Source organism: Bombina bombina, chromosome 3 (assembly GCF_027579735.1).
Source record: "Bombina bombina isolate aBomBom1 chromosome 3, aBomBom1.pri, whole genome shotgun sequence".
In the NCBI taxonomy this organism is placed as follows: Eukaryota; Metazoa; Chordata; class Amphibia; order Anura; family Bombinatoridae; genus Bombina; species Bombina bombina.
In genome coordinates, this window is record NC_069501.1 from 794,369,976 (window position 1) to 794,392,548 (window position 22,573).

The window sequence follows — 22,573 nt, forward strand, 5'->3', positions numbered from 1 at the left end:
GGCGTTATCGATCTTTTTAAACAATACAAATTTTAGTGTAGACTGTCCTTTTAATAACTGGGTATTGTATTGTAACACAGATTATATATTCTCAGAGTTCAGACTATATAATTTTGCCCTGTGTTTTATTGAGTCATATATTAGAAATGCAAATTAATTTTCCATTTTCAATGTCTCTGTGATACTTGCTAATCATTCACCATCTCTGAAACTCTAAACCTACTCTCATCCAGTCTGTAACGATCAGTTACATATAAGCTCCCACTGAGTCAGAGCATAGCCTTTATATCTGTGTGTGTGCTTTTATATCATCCACTAATTGTATGCTATGAAAGCTACAGCCTCTTTATAAATAATGGAAAATAATATTATTGCAAATTTATAAGACACAAAAAATACACACAATCATTTTATTGAAAAAAAACTTTTTTTTTATTTTAAAGTACAACTCAAAGTTGTATGATTTTCTTAATAAATCTTGTTTTTTCTTCACAAGATTAAGCAATTCAAATTAACATTAAAAATGCATTCCGGTGCATTACCTAGAACACAAAAAGAAGAGCTGTACAGCCACAAGGAATGCTTTGCATTAAATCCTCTGTGCTGTTTATAGCATTTTGTTCATCTTGGTTGACAAATAAACAGATCTGCCTTAAAAAATACTCAATGTTTTTAGCATAAATTGCCATTTTGGTATTTTATAAACATAATACTGGGGAATGATATGTCTTATTAAACGTACTGTTACACAACAGAAAACCTTTATTTTGTTTTTATTCAGGGAATTATGTGGCACGTGTGATAAAATAAATAAATAAAGATGTTGTGGAAAAATTCCAAATCAGCTGCTAGTGATATTTGTAGAACTTTCAATAGGTTTCTGTCCATCTGAATTGTTTTTGTTCTTTTTTTTTTTTAAACTTAGAGCAGACAGAACCCATGAACATAAAACATGAACGTTAATGGGGTATGGCAGGAGAGTTTAACGTCAAATTATTTGCTTTATCATTTAGGGTTGGCATAAAAAAAAAAAAAAAAGCCAAGACAACAAAATGTTGTTTACCAAGAAAAAAAAAATGCTGGATTTTGTAATGATTCACTTGGTTCCGTTTTCCCTAGTTCTCAGGTGGATAATGGGAGCTTGGCCAAGGATCAGAGCTTCGCCTTCCAATAGTGGGACTCCATATTCTCCAAGGATCATACGTCTGTCCTCCCATACTGTCAGGGCTATGGGAAGCAGCAGTTGAAGGGGCATTGGCAGTAGAGCAAGTGCTCTCACCTCCCATGAGGTCAATACCAGGCAGTGTATTGGCTGGAGTGGTGTATGGAAGGGTACTGTTCGGATTGTTTGACCATATAGAACTACTGAAGGGAGTGGTTGTAGACCACAGACTTCCGGTGTTTCCAAGGATAGACTATAAAGAAACATATGAATAGCAGAGTCAAATATATTTTTATATTTTCTTTCTCACATTCATGAAATTAATAAAATATAAGCTTTGATAAACAAGTTAACAAAACAAATTAACACAATTTTATTATGATATGTTAATATAAAAATGAAAAAGAAAACAAATAGAAACAAATTCTTTTTGTCTGGCACAAGAGTGAGCAATGCAGTTTTTACTGTGTAATATGCAGATAAGGCTCTAAAAAGTGACAATGAAAAAAATCCAGAAAAGCAACATATTTCCATATTTGCACAAAAATGCAGACACTGCTGTAAGCACAGCTATACACATAAATAGTGTATGTTTAACAAACATAAAAAGGAAGATAAACAAGACAGTAACAAGTTACAAGTGCAGCTATACTTACTGCTGTAGAATGGGTGGGGGACCCTGTGCTCGTTAGCCATGTAGGCACTGGGTCGGTGGCAGGAGAATCCCAAATGGAGGAAGCTGGTTCATTGTCAACCCATTTCTTTTGAGGGTCATGTGCATAGGCTGGTCGTGCAAATGGAAGTTTGCTAAAAACCTCTGTATGGACAGAAAAAAAGCAAAATCATTTGAAAAGTGTAACATAATTTGAAAAGCATAGCAAGTAATATTTCGGCACATTCGCTTATGCTCGTGTATGTAAGGAAAAGGGTTACTAAGTAACACATTGTTAGGTAGTATTGATTCAGTATTAATAATACATTTTCTTGATACTTGAATAACCATATTTAAAACTGGTGTGCATAGAGGATAAAATGTTAATTTGAGGCCCTACTTAAAAAGACTGTAGCTTCATCAAGACTTCAGAGTACAACCTCCTTTTCATTTTTAGGGTTTGTAAATGACAGAATCACAGACTATATGAATAATTGACAACTTTTGGAAGAAAAAAAAAGTCCTCAAAAAATTCTTAAGTTCGATAAGGTCAGGAATTTCAGAAAACATGATGTAACTTCTGCAGAACCAAACTCAGATGTAGGCATGGGATGACTAAAAACAGTACAAATTCATTTCAAAGCCAAAAAGAATGTCAAAACACTCAGTTTAAGGGACACATTACTATGAGCTGAAGTCTAATTTCATATTGGTGCCACCCTAGAAAACACCAATATTTTGTAACACATAAGGAAAATACACAGAAGATTTGTTGCTTCACATGGTCATCAAGAAAAAAAAACATAATTTATGCTTACCTGATAAATTTATTTCTCTTGTAGTGTATCCAGTCCACGGATCATCCATTACTTATGGAATATATTCTCCTTCCCAACAGGAAGTTGCAAGAGTCCACCCACAGCAAAGCTGCTATATAGCTCCTCCCCTAACTCCCCTTTCTCCCCTAACTCCCCTTTCATCCGACCGAAAACATGCAGAGAAAGGAAAAACCATAGGGTGCAGTGGTGACTGTAGTTCAAATGAAAAAATTACCTGCCTTAAAGTGACAGGGCGGGCCGTGGACTGGATACACTACAAGAGAAATAAATTTATCAGGTAAGCATAAATTATGTTTTCTCTTGTTAAGTGTATCCAGTCCACGGATCATCCATTACTTATGGAATACCAATACCAAAGCTAAAGTACACGGATGATGGGAGGGACAAGGCAGGTACTTAAACGGAAGTTACCACTGCCTGTAAAAAAACCCTTTCTCCCAAAAATAGTCTCCGAAGAAGCAAGGTATCAAATTTGTTAAATTTGAAAAAGTATGAAGCGCAGACCAAGACTCCGTCTTGTAAATCTGTTCAACAGAAGCCACATTTAAAAAAGGCCCAAGTGAAAACCACAGCTCTAGTAGAATGAGCTGCAATCCCTTCAGGAGGCTGCTGTCCAGCAGTCTCATAAGCTAAATGAATTATGCTTTTTAACCAAAAAGACAGAGAGGCTGCTGAAGTCTTTTGACCTCTCTTCTGTCCAGAATAGACAACAAACAAGGTGAACGTTTGATGAAAACTGTAGTAGCTTGTAAGTAAAACTTTAAAGCACAAACCACGTCCAATATTGTGTAATAGACGTTCCTTCTTTGAGGAAGGATTAGGATACAAGCATGGAACAACTATCTCTTGAGTGATGTTCTTTTTAGATACCACCTTAGGAAAAAACCCAGGTTGGTATGCAGGACTACCTTATCCGTACGAAGGACCAGATAAGGAGAATCACATTGTAACACAGATAACTTGGAGACTCTACGAGTCGAGGAAATAGCTACCCAAAAGGAACTTTCCAAGACAAAGATTGATATCTATGGAACAAAAAAGGTTCAAACGGAACTTCTTGAAGAGCCTTAAGAACCAGGTTTAAGCTCCATGGTGGAGCAACAGTTTTAAACACAGGCTTGGATCTAACCAAAGCCTGACCAAATGCCTGAACGTCTAGAATACCTGCCAGACGCTGGTGCAAAAAAATAGACAGAGTAAAAATCTGTCCCTTTTAAGGAATTAGCTGACAACCCTTTTCTCAAAAACATCTTGGAGAAAAGATAATATCCTGGGAATCCAGGCTTTACTCCATGAGTAACCCTTGGATTCATAACAATCAGATATTTACACCATATCTATGTTCAATTTTCCTAGAGACAGGATTTCATGTCTGTATTAAGGTATCAATGACTGACTCGGAGAAGCCATGCTTTGATAACATCAACCGTTCAGTCTCCAGGCAGTCCATCTCAGATTGATTCTATTTAGATGGTTGAAAGGACCCTGAGGTAGAGGGACCTGTCTCAGAAGCAGAGACCGTGATGGAAAGGATGACATGTCCACCAGATCTGCATACCAGGTCCTGCGTGGCTACGCAGGCGCTGTCAAAAACACCAAAGCCCTCTTCTGCTTATTGTAAGACTTCTAACATCACTAGGGAACTTCTGTTCCCCCTTGATGGCTGATGTAAGCCACAGTCGTGTATATTGTCCGACTGAGTATGATGTACCTCAGAGTTGCTAACTGAGGCCAAGTCTGAAGAGCATGGAATATCACTCCCAGAATATTTATTAGAAGGAGGGTCTCCTCCTAAGTCCACTAACCCTGAGCCTTCAGGGAGTTCCAGACTGCATCCCAACCTAAAAGGCTGGCATCCATTGTAACAATTGTCCCATCTGACCTGCGGAAGGTCATACCCTTGGACAGATGGACCCGACATAGTCACCAGAGAAGAGAATCTCTGGTCTCTTGGTCCAGGTTCAACAGGGGGACAAATCTGTGTAATCCCCGTTCCTCTGACTGAGCATGCATAGTTGCAGCGGTCTGAAATGTAGACGTGCAAACGGTACTATGTCCCTTGCCGCTACCAATTAAGCCGATTTCATTCATGTACTGAGCCACCGAAGGGCGCGGATGGGAAGAAAAACACGGCAGAAATTTAGAAACTTTGACAACCTGGACTCCGTCAGGTAAATTTTCATTTCTACAGAATCTATCAGAGTCCCTAGGAGGGAAACCCTTGAGATTGGGGATAGAGAACTCTTTCCTTGTTCACTTTCCACCCATGTGATCTCAGAAATGCCAGTACTACGTCCGTATGAGACTTGGCAATTTGGATGTTTGACGCCTAACTAAGGGGCCACTTCTATGCCCCGCGGCCTAAGGACCGCCAAAGCGACCCCAGAACCTCCATAAAGATTCTTGGGGCTGTAGATATCCCAAAGGAAAGAGCTACAAACTGGTAATGCCTGTCTAGAAAGGCAAACTTGAAAAACGAAGGTGATCTTTATGCATCACAATGTGAGGATAAGCATCCTTCAAATCCATTGTAGTCCTCTATTGACTCTCCTGGATCATAGTTAAGATGGTACGAATAGTTTCCATCTTAAATGACGGAATTCTGAGGAATTTGTTTAAGATCTTTAGATCCAAAATAGGTCTGAAGGTTCCCTCACCTTGGGAACCACAAACAGATTTGAGTAAAAACTCTGTCCCTGTTCCTCTCTTGGAACTGGATGGATCTCGTACACAATGTAAGAATGCCTCCTTCTTTATCTGGTTTGCAGATAATTGTGAAAGGCGAAATCTCCCCTTTTTTTGGGGGGGGGGGAATCTTTGAAATCCAGGAGATATCTCTGGGATATAAATTCCAATGCCTAGGGATCCTGGGCATCTCTTGCCCACGCCCGGGCGAAGAATGAAAGTCTGCCCCTATAGGATCCGTTACCGGATAGGGGTCCGTTCCTTCATGCTGCCTTAGAGGCAGCAGCAGGCTCCTTGGCCTGCTTATCTTTGTTCCAGGTCCAATTGTCTCCAGACCGCCTTGGACTGAGCAAAAATTCCCTCTTGTTTTGCCTTAGAGGAAGTGGATGCCACACCTGCCCTGAAGTTTTAAAAGGCACGAAAATTAGACATTTTTTGGCCCTTGATTCCTATCCTGAGGAAGGGCATGACCTTTTCCTCCAGTGATATAAGCAATAATCTCCTTCAAACCAGGCCCGAATAGGGTCTGCCCCTTGAAGGGAAGTTAAGTAGCTTATTTATTAAAGTCACGACAGCTGACCATGATATAAGCCATAGCGCTCTGCGCGCCAGTATAGTAAAAAACAGAATTCTTAGCCGTTAGTCTAGTCAAATGAACAAAGGCATCAGAAAACAAAGGAATTGGCTAGCATAAGCTTGTCAAATATATTCATCCAATGGAGTCGCTAACTGTAAAGCCTCATCAAGAGACTCAACCCAGAACGCCGCAGCAGCAGTGACAGAAGCAATGTATGCAAGGGGCTGCAGGATAAAACCCTGTTGAATAAACATTTTTTATCCATTGGATCTAAAAAACAGAATTTATGTTTACCTGATAAATTACTTTCTCCAACGGTGTGTCCGGTCCACGGCGTCATCCTTACTTGTGGGATATTCTCTTCCCCAACAGGAAATGGCAAAGAGCCCAGCAAAGCTGGTCACATGATCCCTCCTAGGCTCCGCCTTCCCCAGTCATTCGACCGACGTAAAGGAGGAATATTTGCATAGGAGAAATCATATGATACCGTGGTGACTGTAGTTAAAGAAAATAAATTATCAGACCTGATTAAAAAACCAGGGCGGGCCGTGGACCGGACACACCGTTGGAGAAAGTAATTTATCAGGTAAACATAAATTCTGTTTTCTCCAACATAGGTGTGTCCGGTCCACGGCGTCATCCTTACTTGTGGGAACCAATACCAAAGCTTTAGGACACGGATGAAGGGAGGTAGCAAATCAGGTCACCTAGATGGAAGGCACCACGGCTTGCAAAACCTTTCTCCCAAAAATAGCCTCAGAAGAAGCAAAAGTATCAAATTTGTAAAATTTAGTAAAAGTGTGCAGTGAAGACCAAGTCGCTGCCTTACATATCTGATCAACAGAAGCCTCGTTCTTGAAGGCCCATGTGGAAGCCACAGCCCTAGTGGAATGAGCTGTGATTCTTTCAGGAGGCTGCCGTCCGGCAGTCTCGTAAGCCAATCTGATGATGCTTTTAATCCAAAAAGAGAGAGAGGTAGAAGTTGCTTTTTGACCTCTCCTTTTACCAGAATAAACAACAAACAAGGAAGATGTTTGTCTAAAATCCTTTGTAGCATCTAAATAGAATTTTAGAGCACGAACTACATCCAAATTGTGCAACAAACGTTCCTTCTTTGAAACTGGATTCGGACACAAAGAAGGCACGACTATCTCCTGGTTAATGTTTTTGTTAGAAACAACTTTCGGAAGAAAACCAGGTTTAGTACGCAGAACCACCTTATCTGCATGGAACACCAGATAAGGAGGAGAACACTGCAGAGCAGATAATTCTGAAACTCTTCTAGCAGAAGAAATTGCAACCAAAAACAAAACTTTCCAAGATAATAACTTAATATCAACGGAATGTAAGGGTTCAAACGGAACCCCCTGAAGAACTGAAAGAACTAAATTGAGACTCCAAGGAGGAGTCAAAGGTTTGTAAACAGGCTTGATTCTAACCAGAGCCTGAACAAAGGCTTGAACATCTGGCACAGCTGCCAGCTTTTTGTGAAGTAACACAGACAAGGCAGAAATCTGTCCTTTCAAAGAACTTGCAGATAATCCTTTCTCCAAACCTTCTTGAAGAAAGGATAGAATCTTAGGAATTTTTATCTTGTCCCAAGGGAATCCTTTAGATTCACACCAATAGATATATTTTTTCCATATTTTGTGGTAGATTTTTCTAGTTACAGGCTTTCTGGCCTGAACAAGAGTATCAATGACAGAATCTGAGAACCCTCGCTTTGATAAGATCAAGCGTTCAATCTCCAAGCAGTCAGTTGGAGTGAGACCAGATTCGGATGTTCGAACGGACCTTGAACAAGAAGGTCTCGTCTCAAAGGTAGCTTCCATGGTGGAGCCGATGACATATTCACCAGGTCTGCATACCAAGTCCTGCGTGGCCACGCAGGAGCTATCAAGATCACCGATGCCCTCTCCTGATTGATCCTGGCTACCAGCCTGGGGATGAGAGGAAACGGCGGTAATACATAAGCTAGTTTGAAGGTCCAAGGTGCTACTAGTGCATCTACTAGAGTCGCCTTGGGATCCCTGGATCTGGACCCGTAGCAAGGAACCTTGAAGTTCTGACGAGAGGCCATCAGATCCATGTCTGGAATGCCCCACAATTGAGTGATTTGGGCAAAGATTTCCGGATGGAGTTCCCACTCCCCCGGATGAAATGTCTGACGACTCAGAAAATCCGCTTCCCAGTTTTCCACTCCTGGAATGTGGATTGCAGACAAGTGGCAGGAGTGAGTCTCCGCCCATTGAATGATTTTGGTCACTTCTTCCATCGCCAGGGAACTCCTTGTTCCCCCCTGATGGTTGATGTACGCAACAGTCGTCATGTTGTCTGATTGAAACCGTATGAACTTGGTCTTTGCTAGCTGAGGCCAAGCCTTGAGAGCATTGAATATCGCTCTCAGTTCCAGAATATTTATCGGGAGAATAGATTCTTCCCGAGACCAAAGACCCTGCGCTTTCAGGGGTCCCCAGACCGCGCCCCAGCCCACCAGACTGGCGTCGGTCGTGACAATGACCCACTCTGGTCTGCGGAAGCTCATCCCCTGTGACAGGTTGTCCAGGGACAGCCACCAACTGAGTGAATCTCTGGTCCTCTGATCTACTTGTATCGTCGGAGACAAGTCTGTATAGTCCCCATTCCACTGACTGAGCATGCACAGTTGTAATGGTCTTAGATGAATTTGCGCAAAAGGAACTATGTCCATTGCCGCTACCATCAAACCTATTACTTCCATGCACTGCGCTATGGAAGGAAGAGGAACAGAATGAAGTATTTGACAAGAGTTTAGAAGTTTTGATTTTCTGGCCTCTGTCAGAAAAATCCTCATTTCTAAGGAGTCTATTATTGTTCCCAAGAAGGGAACCCTTGTTGACGGAGATAGAGAACTTTTTTCTACGTTCACTTTCCACCCGTGAGATCTGAGAAAGGCCAGGACAATGTCCGTGTGAGCCTTTGCTTGTGGAAGGGACGACGCTTGAATCAGTATGTCGTCCAAGTAAGGTACTACTGCAATGCCCCTTGGTCTTAGCACCGCTAGAAGGGACCCTAGTACCTTTGTGAAAATTCTTGGAGCAGTGGCTAATCCGAACGGGAGTGCCACAAACTGGTAATGCTTGTCCAGAAATGCGAACCTTAGGAACCGATGATGTTCCTTGTGGATAGGAATATGTAGATACGCATCCTTTAAATCCACCGTGGTCATGAATTGGCCCTCCTGGATGGAAGGAAGAATAGTTCGAATGGTTTCCATTTTGAACGATGGAACCTTGAGAAACTTGTTTAGGATCTTGAGATCTAAGATTGGTCTGAATGTTCCCTCTTTTTTGGGAACTACGAACAGATTGGAGTAGAACCCCATCCCTAGTTCTCCTAATGGAACAGGATGAATCACTCCCATTTTTAACAGGTCTTCTACACAATGTAAGAATGCCTGTCTTTTTATGTGGTCTGAAGACAATTGAGACCTGTGGAACCTCCCCCTTGGGGGAAGCCCCTTGAATTCCAGAAGATAACCTTGGGAGACTATTTCTAGCGCCCAAGGATCCAGAACATCTCTTGCCCAAGCCTGAGCGAAGAGAGAGAGTCTGCCCCCCACCAGATCCGGTCCCGGATCGGGGGCCAACATCTCATGCTGTCTTGGTAGCAGTGGCAGGTTTCTTGGCCTGCTTACCTTTGTTCCAGCCTTGCATTGGCCTCCAGGCTGGCTTGGCTTGAGAAGTATTACCCTCTTGCTTAGAGGACGTAGCACTTGGGGCTGGTCCGTTTCTGCGAAAGGGACGAAAATTAGGTTTATTTTTGGCCTTGAAAGACCTATCCTGAGGAAGGGCGTGGCCCTTGCCCCCAGTGATATCGGAAATAATCTCTTTCAAGTCAGGGCCAAACAGCGTTTTCCCCTTGAAAGGAATGTTAAGCAATTTGTTCTTGGAAGACGCATCCGCTGACCAAGATTTTAGCCAAAGCGCTCTGCGCGCCACAATAGCAAAACCAGAATTTTTCGCCGCTAACCTAGCCAATTGCAAAGTGGCGTCTAGGGTGAAAGAATTAGCCAATTTGAGAGCATGAATTCTGCCCATAATCTCCTCATAAGAAGAATCTTTATTGAGCGCCTTTTCTAGTTCATCGAACCAGAAACACGCTGCTGTAGTGACAGGAACAATGCATGAAATTGGTTGTAGAAGGTAACCTTGCTGAACAAACATCTTTTTAAGCAAACCCTCTAATTTTTTATCCATAGGATCTTTGAAAGCACAACTATCTTCTATGGGTATAGTGGTGCGTTTGTTTAGAGTAGAAACCGCCCCCTCGACCTTGGGGACTGTCTGCCATAAGTCCTTTCTGGGGTCGACCATAGGAAACAATTTCTTAAATATGGGGGGAGGGACGAAAGGTATACCGGGCCTTTCCCATTCTTTATTTACAATGTCCGCCACCCGCTTGGGTATAGGAAAAGCTTCGGGGGGCCCCGGGACCTCTAGGAACTTGTCCATTTTACATAATTTCTCTGGAATGACCAAATTCTCACAATCATCCAGAGTAGATAACACCTCCTTAAGCAGAGCGCGGAGATGTTCCAATTTAAATTTAAATGTAATCACATCAGGTTCAGCTTGTTGAGAAATTTTCCCTGAATCTGAAATTTCTCCCTCAGACAAAACCTCCCTGGCCCCCTCAGACTGGTGTAGGGGCACTTCAGAACCAATATCATCAGCGTCCTCATGCTCTTCAGTATTTTCTAAAACAGAGCAGTCGCGCTTTCGCTGATAAGTGGGCATTTTGGCTAAAATGTTTTTGATAGAATTATCCATTACAGCCGTTAATTGTTGCATAGTAAGGAGTATTGGCGCACTAGATGTACTAGGGGCCTCCTGTGTGGGCAAGACTGGTGTAGACGAAGGAGGGGATGATGCAGTACCATGCTTACTCCCCTCACTTGAGGAATCATCTTGGGCATCATTTTCTCTAAATTTTGTGTCACATAAATCACATCTATTTAAATGAGAAGGAACCTTGGCTTCCCCACATACAGAACACAGTCTATCTGGTAGTTCAGACATGTTAAACAGGCATAAACTTGATAACAAAGTACAAAAAACGTTTTAAAATAAAACCGTTACTGTCACTTTAAATTTTAAACTGAACACACTTTATTACTGCAAATGTGAAAAAGTATGAAGGAATTGTTTAAAATTCACCAAAATTTCACCACAGTGTCTTAAAGCCTTAAAAGTATTGCACACCAAATTTGGAAGCTTTAACCCTTAAAATAACGGAACCGGAGCCGTTTTTATATTTAACCCCTTTACAGTCCCTGGTATCTGCTTTGCTGAGACCCAACCAAGCCCAAAGGGGAATACGATACCAAATGACGCCTTCAGAAAGTCTTTTCTATGTATCAGAGCTCCTCACACATGCATCTGCATGTCATGCTTCCCAAAAACAAGTGCGCAATAGAGGCGCGAAAATGAGACTCTGCCTATGATTAGGGAAAGCCCCTAGAGAATAAGGTGTCCAATACAGTGCCTGCCGGTTATTTTACATAATTCCCAAGATTAAAATAATTCCTCAAGGCTATGAAGTATAAAATATGCTTATATATAAATCGTTTTAGCCCAGAAAATGTCTACAGTCTTAAAAGCCCTTGTGAAGCCCTTTTTTTCTTTATGTAATAAAAATGGCTTACCGGATCCCATAGGGAAAATGACAGCTTCCAGCATTACATCGTCTTGTTAGAAATGTGTCATACCTCAAGCAGCAAAAGTCTGCTCACTGTTTCCCCCAACTGAAGTTAATTCCTCTCAACAGTCCTGTGTGGAAACAGCCATCGATTTTAGTAACGGTCGCTAAAATCATTTTCCTCTTACAAACAGAAATCTTCATCTCTTTTCTGTTTCAGAGTAAATAGTACATACCAGCACTATTTTAAAATAACAAACTCTTGATTGAATAATAAAAACTACAGTTAAATACCAAAAAACTCTAAGCCATCTCCGTGGAGATGTTGCCTGTACAACGGCAAAGAGAATGACTGGGGAAGGCGGAGCCTAGGAGGGATCATGTGACCAAACTTGCTGGGCTCTTTGCCATTTCCTGTTGGGGAAGAGAATATCCCACAAGTAAGGATGACGCCGTGGACCGGACACACCTATGTTGGAGAAAGAACAACTGTCCTCGCCAGAGGTAGTGGTACGCTTAGCTAGAGTAGAAACTCTTCTCTCCACCTTAGGAACTGTCTGCCAGAAGTCCCGTGTGGTGGTAACTATTAGAAAACATTCTTCTAAAAAATAGGAGGGAAAGAGAACGGCACACCTGGTCTATCCCATTCCTTATTAAAAAAAATTTTTTTTTAGTAAACCTCTTTAGGTATTGGAAAAACATCAGTACACACCGGCACTGCATATTATTTATCCAGTCTACACAATTTCTCTGGCCCTGCGATTGTAAACATTCATTCAGAGCAGCCAAAGCCTCCCTGAGCAACAAGTGGAGGTTCTCAAGCATAAATTTTAAATGTAGAAATATCAGAATCAGGTTAAATCATCTTCCCTGAGTCAAAAAAAAAAATCACCCACAAACTAAGCATATTGTGAGGTAGTATCATACATGGTTCTTAAAGCGTCTGTATGCTCTGTATCTACCCCCAGAGCTATCTGCTTTCCTTTAATTTCAGGTAGTCTGACTAATACTGCTCCCAGAGTATTATTCACCACCTTTGCCATGTCTTGTAAAATAAACGCTATGGACGCCCTTGATGTACTTGGCGCCATTTGAGCGTGAGTCCCTGAAGCGGGAGTCAAAAGGTCTGACACGTGGGGAGAGTTAATCGGCATAACTTTCCCCTCGACAGAATCCCCTGGTAAAATAAACGCTATGGGTGCCCTTGATGTACTTGGCGCCATTTGAGCGTGAGTCCCTAAAGCGGGAGTCAAAAGGTCTGACACGTGGGGAGAGTTAGTCGGCATAACTACCCCCACGACAGAATCCTCTGGTGATAATGTTTTTAAAGACAAAAAATGATCTTTATTGTTTAACATGAAATCAGTACATCTGGTACACATTCTAAGATGGGGTTCCACCATGACTTTAAAACATAATGAACACAGAGCTTCCTCTATGTCAGACATGTTAGAACAGACTAATAATGAGACTAATAAGCTTGGAAAACACTTTAAATCAAGTTAACAAGCAAATATATAAAACGTTACTGTGCCTTTAAGAGAAACAAATTTTGTCAAAATTTGAAAAACAGTGAAAAAAGGCAGTAAAAAAAACGAAATTTTTACAGTACATGTAATAAGGTAACAGAGCATTGCACCCACTTGCAAATGGATGATTAACCCCTTAATGCAAAAAACAGATAAAAAAAACGACAGACGTTTTTAAAAACAGACACAACAAAACTGCCACAGCAGAGCTGTGGATTACCTTCCCTATAAACGATTTTGGAAGTCTTTTTAGCCCTTTAGAAATGTCCTGTAGTATTCATGGGCCTGCTGAGGGAATCTGGATAATTCATTTTGTAATTTTAACTGCGCAAAAAAAGCGCTAAATTAGGCCCCTCCCACTCATATTACAACAGTTGGAAGCTTCAGTTAACTGTTTCTATGCAAAATTTAAGCCAGCCATGTGGAAAAAACTTAGGCCCCAATAAGTTTTATCACCAAACATATGTTAAAAACGATTAAACATGCCAGCAAACGTTTTAAAACACATTTTTACAAGAGTATGTATCTCAATTAATAAGCCTGATACCAGTCGCTTTTACTGCATTTAAGGCTATACCAACATTACAGTGTTATCACCAATGTACGTTAAAAAACGATTAAACATGCCAGCAAACGTTTTAAAACACATTTTTATAAGAGTATGTATCTCTATTAATAAGCCTGATACCAGTCGCTATCGCTGCATTTAAGGCTTTTCTTACATTACTTCGGTATCAGCAGTATTTTCTTAGTCAATTCCATTCCTAGAAAAATATTTTACTGCACATACCTTATCTGCAGGAAAACCTGCACGCCATTCCCCCTCTGAAGTACCTCACTCCTCAGAATGTGTGAGAACAGCAAATGGATCTCAGTTACGTCTGCTAAGATCATAGAAAAAACGCAGGCAGATTCTTCTTCCAAATACTGCCTGAGAAAAACAGCACACTCCGGTGCCATTTAAAAATAACAAACTTTTGATTGAAGAATAAACTAAGTATAAATCACCACAGACTCTCACGACCTCCTATCTATGTTGAGGCTTGCAAGAGAATGACTGAATATGGCAGTTAGGGGAGGAGCTATATAGCAGCTTTGCTGTGGGTGGACTCTTGCAACTTCCTGTTGGGAAGGAGAATATATTCCATAAGTAATGGATGATCCGTGGACTGGATACACTTAACAAGAGAAAATCTCTTTAATAAGCCTTAGCAATAAAAAGCCTGAGATAGGGTGGAAATCACCCTTTCTGAAAACACCTATAGTATATCAAGGACTCAATAACCAAAGCTTGAGACTGCCATCTGAGTAACTGGAGAAATCACCCATCACTCTGTCCGGCCAATTGAGAAACAAGCAGTTCTTGGTCAAGCTGGAGTCAGGAAGATATTTTTTTTGCTGATCATGCTTGATTTTCTGACTTACTCAAGCTAAAAGTGTAAACTGGCAGGTAACCACATTGCCTATCTTCTACTAACTGGAGGGTGATCTCAAAAACTGTGGTCAAGGAGTATAACCAACGAATGATTGACTTTATAATTGCCGATAGTGAAATTAAGGTCAATTGTATGGAAGATCTCATATATGTTAATAAAATGTTCCATAAAAGCTATTTTCTGTAATATCAATGTATACACGCAGGCTTTGAACCCAGGACACACAAGCTACATCATTTTCAAAATCTTAGTAGTTTATGACATTTTATTGAGATGATGTTGCTTTTTCAGGTGTACAAAAAACATAATTTATGCTTACCTGATAAATTTATTTCTCTTGTAGTGTATCCAGTCCACGGATCATCCATTACTTATGGGATATTAACTCCTCCCCAACAGGAAGTGCAAGAGGATTCACCCAGCAGAGCTGCTATATAGCTCCTCCCCTAACTGCCATCGACCGAAAACATGCAGAGAAAGGAAAACCATAGGGTGCAGTGGTGACTGTAGTTTAATGGAAAAATTACCTGCCTTAAAGTGACAGGGCGGGCCGTGGACTGGATACACTACAAGAGAAATAAATTTATCAGGTAAGCATAAATTATGTTTTCTCTTGTTAAGTGTATCCAGTCCACGGATCATCCATTACTTATGGGATACCAATACCAAAGCTAAACTACACGGATGACGGGAGGGACAGGCAGGCTCTTTATACGGAAGGAACCACTGCCTGAAGAACCTTTCTCCCAAAAACAGCCTCCGAAGAAGCAAAAGTGTCAAATTTGTAAAATTTGGAAAAAGTATGAAGAGAAGACCAAGTTGCAGCCTTGCAAATCTGTTCAACAGAAGCCTCATTCTTAAAGGCCCAAGTGGAAGCCACAGCTCTAGTAGAATGTGCTGTAATTCTTTCAGGAGGCTGCTGTCCAGCAGTCTCATAGGCTAACCGTATTATGCTATGAAGCCAAAAGGAGAGAGAGGTAGCCGAAGCTTTTTGACCTCTCCTCTGACCAGAATAAACGACAAACAGGGAAGACGTTTGTCGAAAATCCTTAGTTGCCTGTAGATAAAATTTCAGGGCACGGACTACATCTAGATTGTGTAGCAGACGTTCCTTTTTCGAAGAAGGATTAGGACACAAAGATGGAACCACAATCTCTTGATTGATATTCCTGTTAGTGACCACCTTAGGTAGGAACCCAGGTTTAGTACGCAGAACTACCTTGTCTGAATGAAAAATCAGATAAGGAGAATCACAATGTAAGGCAGATAACTCAGAGACTCTTCGAGCCGAGGAAATCGCCATTAAAAACAGAACTTTCCAAGATAACAACTTGATATCAATGGAATGAAGGGGTTCAAACGGAACCCCTTGTAAAACATTAAGAACTAAGCTCAAACTCCATGGTGGAGCAACAGTTTTAAACACAGGCTTGATCCTAGCTAAAGCCTGACAAAAAGCTTGAACGTCCGGAACTTCTGACAGACGTTTGTGTAAAAGAATGGACAGAGCTGAAATCTGTCCCTTTAAGGAACTAGCGGATAAACCCTTTTCTAAACCTTCTTGTAGAAAAGACAATATCCTCGGAATCCTAACCTTACTCCATGAGTAACTCTTGGATTCGCACCAATATAAGTATTTGCGCCATATCTTATGGTAAATCTTTCTGGTAACAGGCTTCCTAGCCTGTATTAAGGTATCAATAACTGACTCAGAAAAACCACGTTTTGATAAAATCAAGCGTTCAATTTCCAAGCAGTCAGCTTCAGAGAAATTAGATTTTGATGTTTGAAGGGACCCTGGATCAGAAGGTCCTGTTTCAGAGGTAGCGACCAAGTTGGACAGGATGGCATGTCCACTAGATCTGCATACCAAGTCCTGCGTGGCCATGCAGGCGCTATTAGAATCACTGATGCTCTCTCCTGTTTGATTCTGGCAATCAATCGAGGAAGCATCGGGAAGGGTGGAAACACATAAGCCATCCCGAAGGTCCAAGGTGCTGTCAAAGCATCTATCAGAACCGCTCCCGGATCCCTGTATCTGGACCCGTAACGAGGAAGCTTGGCGTTCTGTCGAGACGCCATGAGATCTATCTCTGGTTTGCCCCAACGTCGAAGTATTTGGGAAAAGACCTCCGGATGAAGTTCCCACTCCCACGGATGAAAAGTCTGACGACTTAAGAAATCCGCCTCCCAGTTCTCCACTCCCGGGATGTGGATTGCTGACAGGTGGCAAGAGTGAGACTCTGCCCAGCGAATTATCTTTGATACTTCCATCATTGCTAGGGAGCTTCTTGTCCCTCCCTGATGGTTGATGTAAGCTACAGTCGTGATGTTGTCCGACTGAAACCTGATGAACCCCCGAGTTGTTAACTGGGGCCAAGCCAGAAGGGCATTGAGAACTGCTCTCAATTCCAGAATGTTTATTGGTAGGAGACTCTCCTCCTGATTCCATTGTCCCTGAGCCTTCAGAGAATTCCAGACAGCGCCCCAACCTAGTAGGCTGGCGTCTGTTGTTACAATTGTCCAGTCCGGCCTGCTGAATGGCATCCCCCTAGACAGATGTGGCCGAGAAAGCCACCATAGAAGAGAATTTCTGGTCTCTTGATCCAGATTCAGAGTAGGGGACAAGTCTGAGTAATCCCCATTCCACTGACTTAGCATGCACAATTGCAGCGGTCTGAGATGTAGGCGTGCAAAGGGTACTATGTCCATTGCTGCTACCATTAAGCCGATCACCTCCATGCATTGAGCTACTGACGGGTGTTGAATGGAATGAAGGACACGGCATGCATTTTGAAGCTTTGTTAACCTGTCTTCTGTCAGGTAAATCTGCATTTCTACAGAATCTATAAGAGTCCCCAAGAAGGGAACTCTTGTGAGTGGAAAGAGAGAACTCTTCTTTTCGTTCACCTTCCATCCATGCGACCTTAGAAATGCCAGTACTAACTCTGTATGAAACTTGGCAGTTTGAAAGCTTGAAGCTTGTATCAGAATGTCGTCTAGGTACGGAGCTACCGCAATTCCTCGCGGTCTTAGTACCGCCAGAAGAGCACCCAGAACCTTTGTGAAGATTCTCGGAGCCGTAGCCAATCCGAATGGAAGAGCTACAAACTGGTAATGCCTGTCTAGAAAGGCAAACCTTAGATACCGGTAATGATCTTTGTGAATCGGTATGTGAAGGTAAGCATCCTTTAAATCCACTGTGGTCATGTACTGACCCTTTTGGATCATGGGTAAAATTGTCCGAATAGTTTCCATTTTGAACGATGGAACTCTTAGGAATTTGTTTAGGATCTTTAAATCCAAGATTGGCCTGAAAGTTCCCTCTTTTTTGGGAACCACAAACAGATTTGAGTAAAACCCTTGTCCTTGTTCCGACCGCGGAACCGGATGGATCACTCCCATTAATAAAAGATCTTGTACGCAGCGTAGAAACGCCTCTTTCTTTATTTGGTTTGTTGACAACCTTGACAGATGAAATCTCCCTCTTGGGGGAGAGAATTTGAAGTCTAGAAGGTATCCCTGAGATATGATCTCTAACGCCCAGGGATCCTGGACATCTCTTGCCCAAGCCTGGGCGAAGAGAGAAAGTCTGCCCCCCACTAGATCCGTTCCCGGATCGGGGGCCCTCGATTCATGCTGTCTTAGGGGCAGCAGCAGGTTTCCTGGCCTGCTTGCCCTTGTTCCAGGACTGGTTAGGTCTCCAGCCTTGTCTGTAGCGAGCAACAGCTCCTTCCTGTTTTGGTGCAGAGGAAGCTGATGCTGCTCCTGCTTTGAAATTACGAAAGGAACGAAAATTAGACTGTCTAGCCTTAGGTTTGGCTCTGTCTTGAGGCAGGGCATGGCCTTTACCTCCTGTAATGTCAGCGATAATTTCTTTCAACCCGGGCCCGAATAAGGTCTGCCCTTTGAAAGGTATATTAAGCAATTTAGATTTAGAAGTAACGTCAGCTGACCAGGATTTTAGCCACAGTGCTCTGCGTGCCTGAATGGCGAATCCGGAATTCTTAGCCGTAAGTTTAGTTAAATGTACTACGGCATCTGAAATAAATGAGTTAGCTAACTTAAGGGCTTTAAGCTTGTGTGTAATCTCATCTAATGGAGCTGATTCAAGTGTCTCTTCCAGAGACTCAAACCAAAATGCTGCTGCAGCCGTGACAGGCGCAATGCATGCAAGAGGTTGCAATATAAAACCTTGTTGAACAAACATTTTCTTAAGGTAACCCTCTAACTTTTTATCCATTGGATCTGAAAAGGCACAGCTATCCTCCACCGGGATTGTGGTACGCTTAGCTAAAGTAGAAACTGCTCCCTCCACCTTAGGGACCGTTTGCCATAAGTCCCGTGTGGTGGCGTCTATTGGAAACATCTTTCTAAATATCGGAGGGGGTGAGAACGGCACACCGGGTCTATCCCACTCCTTAGTAACAATTTCAGTAAGTCTCTTAGGTATAGGAAAAACGTCAGTACTCGCCGGTACCGCAAAATATTTATCCAACCTACACATTTTCTCTGGTATTGCAACTGTGTTACAATCATTCAGAGCCGCTAACACCTCCCCTAGTAATACACGGAGGTTTTCCAGCTTAAATTTAAAATTTGAAATATCTGAATCCAGTTTGTTTGGATCAGAACCGTCACCCGCAGAATGAAGCTCTCCGTCCTCATGTTCTGCAAATTGTGACGCAGTGTCTGACATGGCCCTAATATTATCAGCGCACTCTGTTCTCACCCCAGAGTGATCACGCTTACCTCTTAGTTCTTGTAATTTAGCCAAAACTTCAGTCATAACAGTAGCCATATCCTGTAATGTGATTTGTAATGGCCGCCCAGATGTACTCGGCGCTACAATATCACGCACCTCCCGAGCGGGAGATGCAGGTACTGACACGTGAGGCGAGTTAGTCGGCATAACTCTCCCCTCGTTGTTTGGTGAAATATGTTCAATTTGTACAGATTGACTTTTATTTAAAGTAGCATCAATACAGTTAGTACATAAATTTCTATTGGGCTCCACTTTGGCTTTAGCACATATAGCACAGATATCTTCCTCTGAATCAGACATGTTTAACACACTAGCAAATAAACTAGCAACTTGGAAATACTTTTCAAGTAATTTACTATAATATGAAAACGTACTGTGCCTATAAGAAGCACAGAAAAAGTTATGACAGTTGAAAATTAATAAACTGAAAAGTTATAGCATCAAATCTTTGTAAAAAACACAATTTTAGCAAAGGATTGCTCCCATTAGCAAAGGATAACTAACCCTGATAGCAGAAAAAAAAAAAAAAAAAAATACAGAAATAAACGTTTTTTTATCACAGTCAACTACAATCTCACAGCTCTGCTGTGAGTGATTACCTCCCTCAAAACAAGTTTTGAAGACCCCTGAGTTCTGTAGAGATGAACCGGATCATGCAGGGAAGACAATAAACTTCTGACTGAATTTTTTGATGCGTAGCAAAAGCACCAAAAAAGGCCCCTCCCCCTCACACATAACAGTGAGAGAGATCAGTAAACTGTCATAAATTAAATAAAACGACTGCCAAGTGGAAAAAAATAGTGCCCAAAACATTTTTTCACCCAGTACCTCAGAAAATTAAACGATTTTACATGCCAGCAAAAAACGTTTAACATTAATAAATTGAGTGTTACTAAAAAGCCTGTTGCTAGTCCCTGCAAATTAGGCTAAAGTTTTATGCATACAGTATAATTCCAGTGAAGTGCCATTCCCCAGAATACTGAAGTGTAAAATATACATACATGACAGCCTGATACCAGTTGCTGCTACTGCATTTAAGGCTGAGTTTACATTATATCGGTATGGCAGAATTTTCTCATCAATTCCATTGTCAGAAAATAATAAGCTGCTACATACCTCTTTGCAGATTAATCTGCCCGCTGTCCCCTGATCTGAAGTTTACCTCTCCTCAGATGGCCGAGAAACAGCAATATGATCTTAACTACTCCGGCTAAAATCATAGAAAAACTCAGGTAGATTCTTCTTCAAATTCTACCAGAGAAGGAATAACACACTCCGGTGCTATTATAAAATAACAAACTTTTGATTGAAGGTATGAAACTAAGTATAATCACCACAGTCCTCTCACACATCCTATCTATTCGTTGGGTGCAAGAGAATGACTGGTAATGGCAGTTAGGGGAGGAGCTATATAGCAGCTCTGCTGGGTGAATCCTCTTGCACTTCCTGTTGGGGAGGAGTTAATATCCCATAAGTAATGGATGATCCGTGGACTGGATACACTTAACAAGAGAAATAAATAAATCTTTTAAAAAGTCAGGACCATCATAAGTGATCTTTATTAATATAATTTGCTCATTGAGGTGCACAAATAGACAGGTTGCACAATTATTACACCTGCACACTACTTAAAAATTATGACAAACACTACTCAGGAGCTAGAAAGTGTGTGGGTGAAATATTTATAACCCAGGCAGCTACATAGTAGGTCCCACAATCATTGGGGCAACTCCAATTTGTTCTCCATTATATCCTATTCTATTGCAAACTTGGCTACCCTCTACAATCTATCAAATGATTTGCTGGGGTATTTATAGCTCATTACACAGAGATCACAATACCAAACCTGACCTGGGTCATCACTGGATACATGTAGGACACAATGTATATAATGAACCTGTGAAAGACTACTTATTTCCTGAAGAAACTCACCTCCAGTTAAGTTGAAAGAATTGCTGGGTCCAAAAGCAGAGAAGGAATTCAGTGAAACAAAGTCAGGACTGCTGATTGGACTCCAAAGGCCAGAACTAAGAAAAAAAGATTTAAAATAAACAAAACCCCCCCACAAATTCTTACAGCTGACAGATAAACATCAGTATTTGATATTTTACCTTGGCATGTGAAAATGTATTGTTAGACATTAGATATGAAAGTTATGCAGCCCAATTTATTGTCAGCAAGATTAAAATACCTACGCAGTAAAACAAAAAAGCTTTTGAACACAAGTGTTTAGTGGCAAATACATAGCAAATAAGCTCTCTAGTGGTTTTCATGGGGAACTTTTTGAGCCATAGAACTGTGTAGAACAACATGCTTTTCAAGTGGGGTATAATATAGCTCATTTTTTCCTTTAAGGCTTTCAAATTAACCAATTGTGTATTAATAGGATATATTTAATCAAAAGTAAAATGTGCTTAACCGCATTTCAGTTTTCAGTAGAAACATTTTTTGCAAGACACTTTTTACTGAAAACATTTTTGTTTATATAATTATATTGGAAATGGATTTCTATACAAAACTGAAATGCATTTGTGCACACTTCAATTATGACTATTATGACCCTATAAATTTATTAAGCTTCTTACAACATCAAATATTTTATGACTGATGTTCACTGCATGTGAGCAGCATTTGCTGAGAGCCTATTTGTTCATTTCCATATTGATATGAGTGTACTAGACAGAAAATTGGTTATCAGCATAAAAAGATCACGCTGGGTTCCCAGACAACTTTACTCAAGAGTTGCTGACAATATTCACCAGACAAATTATTTACATATTTGCCGCCCCAGACTTTCCCCCCAGTACTTAAACACATAATTAATTCTACGCATGTGCCAGTTAAAGAAATGGTGGGTTTAGTCAGATTTATCTTGTTTGTAGTCTTATACATAGATTAATAAGAGGACAAAGCAAATTTGAAAATAGAATTAGGAAAGTTGAATAAAATTGCATGCTATATGAATCATGAAGGTTTAAATGTACTGTCCCATTAAGTCACTGTTGTCAGGTGTATAAATCCCTTATTCCCATGCCTATTTGTGAAGTGCCTCAGCTTTTTAATGCATAAGCTGCTAATTTTTTTTCAGTATGTAAAGCATTATTCTTAATGAAATGTTGCTCTGGGTCTCCTGTAACACACAACACATATTTATTGTTCTCTGTGTGATACATACACAGGCTTTCCCTCTTGCTTCATTATTCTTTTATAGAACAAAGAGTACAGAAGCATGACATTATAACGTCTCCC

The 22,573-nt window shown here is 41.2% G+C and overlaps 1 protein-coding gene across 1 annotated transcript in view; it reads right to left on the reverse strand.

The window, feature by feature from the left end:
- Nucleotides 1-408: 408 nt before the first annotated feature.
- TMEM131 (transmembrane protein 131) overlaps nt 409-22,573 on the reverse strand; it is a 550,079-nt gene continuing 527,914 nt past the window's right edge. The window contains 3 exon segments of the mRNA XM_053707713.1: nt 409-1,415; nt 1,819-1,979; nt 21,257-21,351. Coding sequence (XP_053563688.1) covers nt 1,116-1,415; nt 1,819-1,979; nt 21,257-21,351 — 556 coding nt within the window. The 3' untranslated portion in view covers nt 409-1,115.